The sequence below is a fragment of the Phalaenopsis equestris genome, unplaced genomic scaffold (genome assembly GCF_001263595.1).
Source record: "Phalaenopsis equestris unplaced genomic scaffold, ASM126359v1 Scaffold001213, whole genome shotgun sequence".
Classification (NCBI taxonomy): domain Eukaryota; kingdom Viridiplantae; phylum Streptophyta; class Magnoliopsida; order Asparagales; family Orchidaceae; genus Phalaenopsis; species Phalaenopsis equestris.
Window position 1 is genome coordinate 36,253 of NW_018165652.1, and position 5,571 is coordinate 41,823.

The 5,571-nt window shown below is 32.7% G+C and overlaps 1 protein-coding gene across 1 annotated transcript in view; it reads right to left on the reverse strand.

The window, feature by feature from the left end:
- Nucleotides 1–1,660, reverse strand: part of LOC110033529 (activating signal cointegrator 1 complex subunit 2) — a 22,787-nt gene extending 21,127 nt beyond the window's left edge. Inside the window, exons 1-4 of the mRNA XM_020737545.1 lie at nucleotides 1,161–1,660; nucleotides 663–822; nucleotides 474–535; nucleotides 257–351 (exon numbers count right to left, since the gene is read on the reverse strand). Coding sequence (XP_020593204.1) covers nucleotides 257–351; nucleotides 474–535; nucleotides 663–822; nucleotides 1,161–1,557 — 714 coding nt within the window. The 5' untranslated portion in view covers nucleotides 1,558–1,660. The remainder of the gene's footprint in view (nucleotides 1–256; nucleotides 352–473; nucleotides 536–662; nucleotides 823–1,160) is intronic.
- Nucleotides 1,661–5,571: the final 3,911 nt, after the last annotated feature.

A 5,571-nucleotide genomic window follows, 5' to 3' on the forward strand; every position in this document is an offset into this window, starting at 1 on the left:
TATATATATATCAAGATAACACTCAGATCTCAATAGGCAAAAAATAACAACATCAAAAAATTGGCTCCCCACATACAATAGGCCATGACAGATTATCAACTAAAAAATTAATCAAGGAAAATTCCACCGCCCATGAAAAGGACTGTAATCCAAAAACATACTTGAATGTAAAATTTTAACAAATGTTAAATGGTTAGCATTGAGTGGTAGTACAATAAAATCACATAGCATACACCATAAACTAAGAGGATCCTACCAGTGACTTAGTGAGGTCCCCATTTTCATGTCCATAGATGGCACATATATCCAACAATTTTGGTAATTCAAACAGCCTCTTTTCCTGTAAAAGAGCTGTGCATGACATAAAAATGCAGTTATCCTAAATAACAGCTTCCAAGATAAAAATCAATCCTATAGAAACAAAAATGCCTGCTAACCAAGGTATTTAACGCCATTTATTACATAAAGAACACCTGTATGATCTTTTATGCTAAGGTAGTCACTTGCATGAGCCCCTGGATCTCTATTGGAGGACCTGCAACAAAAAGTACGTCATTACAGTTGAAAAAGCTATCCTTGAAAGATCGCATTTTTAAATTAAATTTCTATTACCCACGTCTAAATTATAAAATTAAGCTATTGAACATAAAGCAATAACTCACATCCGATAAAGGACCAAAAATACTCGACGGCATAAATCAGCTTCTCCAACAATCACGCCTGCAACCACTCCCCTGGATCCACGATGCGGGAAATCATACCATCTGCTCCTGAACTGCAAGTAACTATCTAGAAACTGATGCAACGAATCATTCTTCGCCACTGTAAAATAAAGGATAAGGAAAACATGACAACTCAATTCAACAGAACCATGGGATGCAGAAGCGTGGATATACCTAATTGAATATGGTTCTAAGGGTCCATTTAGTAGCGGTTAAATAGAAAACCTATTTAAGAAAGTAACGATTCAGTTCTCACTCAATTTGTCCATGGAGATGAAATCATTGATTTGCAGTCATTAAAGTTATCGCTGATTTCTAACAACCAGATGATTGATTTATAAAATTTCAACGTTAAATGATTTCGAAACGTAAAAATGACCATGTGGGAGCTAACAGGGATCATAACATTAGGGTTTTACTAGGGAAATGAGCTTTAACCTTCTTTCCAGAAATCCCTGGGTTTCTTCATGAGTAAACAACGCAGTTCGTCGTTGAGAAAATCAACAACTGCCTGCGACTCAACGGAGTCCAATCCTCCGGCATCCGCTCCGAATCCTGATGCGACCGCCTCGTCCTGTGGCAAGTATCTCGGAAAAGAGCTGCCATCGCTTTTATCAGCAGTTGCAGGCTTCGCCGTAACGCTCGACCTCAGCGATGTGGTGAGGGGCGTGGCGGGCTTCCTCTGGCTGGATGCGGATTGATCGCTGGTGTTGCTGAGCACGGCGACGGCTTCGGTGGCGGGGACTGATGAGACGATATCGATTTTCGGAACGTATCTTGCGTGGGGGCGGAAAGAGCCCTTCGGGCCGCGAGATCTCTGCTGCGGCGCCGGCATTGCTGCCACTGTTTTGCTTGATCGGAATGTTGATGAAGCTCGCTGGAAATGAAGAGACGACGAATGGCATGCGATATGACTGGGTTTGAATTCGGAACATATCTTAACGTAGAGATCCGGAGTCGAACAAAAGTTATTCATTTCAGCACAATTGAATATTTCTGGTGTTATTACCTATTATTTAGGTGTTATTATGGTATTATTCATATATTATTGTATTATGAGAATATTTTCGATGCTATAATAGCATAATAACACATCAATATCATCAAAATAACACGTGAATAATGTGAAATAATATAAAATGAATATTTCTCTGTGTTACAGGGTCGGATCACAAGAAAACACAATTTTTTTTCTATCAACCCATGTGTAGCTGATTCATTGGACTCCGAACTTACTTCTCTCGATCCGGAGTCCCGTTGTAATAACTTTTCTTGAATTCGATATGCTGCTTAAGGTAAATTCGATTGGTCGCATTTAGTTGCATGCCACTCAATTCTCATTTATATTTAGGAATACTTACTTACATATATTACATGCATAGAACCTCGGATATTATTATTTATGAAATCAAACATTCAGTTGATACTTTTGAATTAAAATTTACATGATTTACACCGTAGATTACGGTGATCTACGGTAAGGATACAATCAAATTTAAAAAAATAAAAAATAAAATAATTTAAAGTGAGGTCCACTGAAATACATCTTCACTGTAGATCACAGTGTAGATCGGACACCCTGATTCATTTGTCGTTGATCGTTAACGTTTCCGACCTCACATCTCTCTACTGTTTCTCGCACTTGAACGTTAACTTGAATTGTCAATAAATCAGAAAGTCACGAAATCCGTCTTCCCTTTTAACCTCTTATTTCCAACAGGAAACCCACGTACCTTCACAAGTCGGTCGTCCCGTAGAAGGCTTCACCGGTGAGAGCATTAAAGGATTCACTTATGTATTTTTTTATGATTTATTATTTTATTATTTATGTATTTTTATTTTACATCCTTTATTTATTTTTATTTTATATATATTTTTTGTTTATTATTTTATTATTTATATATTTTTAATATATATATTATTAGAATTATAACTATAATTATTATTGTGTGTCTGTGTGTGTATTATTTATTTATTTTTATTTTTTTCCGTATGTATATATGTGCATATGTACTTATATGTATATATCTATTAGTTGTCATTATTATTTATTTTTATATGAGGAATTTAAATTTTAATTAGGATTTCTTATTTTAGGTGCTCATAGTTTGATAATTCGAATTGTAACATAAGCGGATTATAATGTGTGTGTTGTGTGAATTATAACGTGTGGTGTGTGTGTTTGTGATGTTTTAAAGCATTAAACTCTTAAGTCTAAATGATCCGCTTAGGGTCTTTTCCAATTCTTATGGAAACTCGACTTGAGTTTCAATATGTTGGTTCTGCTCAAGTCAACTAAATTTTGAGGATTTGAAATCACGCACATGAGACTAAAATTAGTTAAGAGGTAGCTTAAATTTCTAATTGGTGTGGGTCCCAACATTAGCCCTACAGGAGAGTCAATAGTGAAGTCTCGTGGCTATATTCTAGGCTATAGAGAGGGAGACAGACTTCACAAAAAATAAGGTCAACAATCGCATTATTGCTTGACATGTATAACTGCGTGCGGTCAACTTACGTCAGGGTAAGTTTTGGCTCGTCAAGTTTTTGAGGTCATTGTCAGGAAAGCAAAACTAAAGAAAATTTTTGAAACATAAGAGAACTGTAGTTTAACAACTAGAAATCTTTGTTCTATATTTGTTTATGTTTCTGTTTCAGTGTTTGTGGTTTTTCTTACCTATTCTTTTCATATTTTTATTGCATTTATATCGTTTTGTGTTCTTCTTTGCAGGTGCTTAAAATTTAGATGTTCTTCTTTATACATACCTGATTTCATCTTCATATTTTTTATATGAATTATATTAATACTTTTGAGAAAGTTGAACCTTTTTATTGGAAGGTATGGATGTTAGCTTTGATGCTATTAAAACGGAATATTGTAGGGAATTGTTTTGTTTTCTTATAAACTTTTCAGATAAAAAGTTAATCTGATGGAAGTTGGGAAGAGCTTTAAAGGCCATTGAAGATCCAAAAAATTATTTGATGATGTTGTTGTAGAGTGTGATGATCTAATATAAATCTAGTAACTTTGTATATTACTTTAACATGAGATTTATTTAAATATATGAGCTTGATTAAAATTCATGATGTTGACACTAGATGAACTGTCGATCTCTTTATAAGAATGTTCATTCTTTATAACTTGTCTCGTAGATAATATAAAATCAGTATAAGTATTGATTTGAATTTAATATATTATAATCAATGTATTACCCCCAATAGGAGCACAATGATATCAAACTCTCGGTCTTCTAAGATTTTTAGACGAGTACCTTGCTTATTTAATAAATATAATTTTGCAATCAAAGAGTGTTTTTTTTTTTTTGAAGAAATTTTATGTATTTTTAGTAGAATATATTTGTACCTTTATATGTTTGATAACCTTTTGAGTTTTTTTAAATGTACATGTATCTTCTAGCCCCATTAGGGAGAGTGGCTTATTGTCATTGTTGTTTTAGAGGTACTTTCTGAGACTTGTAATATTCAGAATTTTTTTAATGTATTTATACATTTTGACACTTATAATTTTGTGAGATTTTTTTTAATATAACTGTGTCTTCTGGGTCTTATAGTCTTATGAGCTTTTTTAAGTTAAAACCCTATCAATCATTTACTCTCATAGAGTATTTATATTGATGACCTAATCACAATCAAATTCTCATTGTTGTTACCTAATTGGCATTCAACCACTTTTTTATCATCAAGCATGAATCACCAACCATTTTGACATGGAAACATTATGAATTCAAATTTAAGATTATTCGAGCCATTATTTTAGTAAATTTATCAAACTAAGCGTTTCAACTGAACAAACCCAAATACATTGAAAGTGATGCAATCTGTGTTCAAATCATTATGGATCAAACAAATAAAGGTTTTGTGCAATAATTATAATGACATATGATTTTAAAATTTGTCATGCTTATAATCAAATTGGGTGTCTCGATTTAAGGAATCTAGTGAGCCCAATATCATTGAATTTTATTTTATTAACACACTTAAATGTTGAATATATATATATATATATGATCAAGGGAAACAATGTGGATCTTTTGATAAAGTGTTTGGGAGATTGGTAAAATTTATCAAAATGTCTCCCTAAAAAAATTATAAATAGACCTCCATTCTTCACTTTAGAGGGGAGAGAAAATAACGAGCTGACTGATCCCGACTGTTTATATGCAACAGTATAACAATGTAACAATGTCTTTGATTAGATTTTTACTTATATTTCCTTACTTTGCAACAAAGTCAAAACTTGATCATGAAGAAAATAAGAATTCAATTTTTCAATTTATATATAAATTGGGATACTACGCAAATATACGTATCGTTATCAAGTAATATAGAACTTTTTTATCAAGACCTGAATATCGAACCCACAGGAAAATTATGCAATATGCTCTATTGAACAACAAACTTTCTATTTTAAAAAGACAATTACTTAAACTATAGATGTATTCGCAGTAATTAAAATTCAAATTTTTTTGGTATTTTTTGATATTTTGACAGAATAGTAATAATTTAAAAAGATAACTCGAGTTTATGTAAATAAAAAGCACTGAATTTGAAAATATACTTCTCCTTATCATGAATCAGTAATAAGTATAGGAATTATGTTGTGGTAGTATGCAAATTGTGTTGTCCAAATAAGAGCAATTATATTCTTTACTCTTAATAGAGATGTTATAAAGAACATTGGCTAACTTAAATTTTGAATAGTTCTGAAGACCGGTTAGGCAGGGAAGATAGTAGCTCTCACTTTAGGGTTCCCTCGATTCCCTTCACCGGGGGCTAACATCTCGTATCAGAACTGTCGGCACTATTTTTGGTATGGGATTTGCCTGTA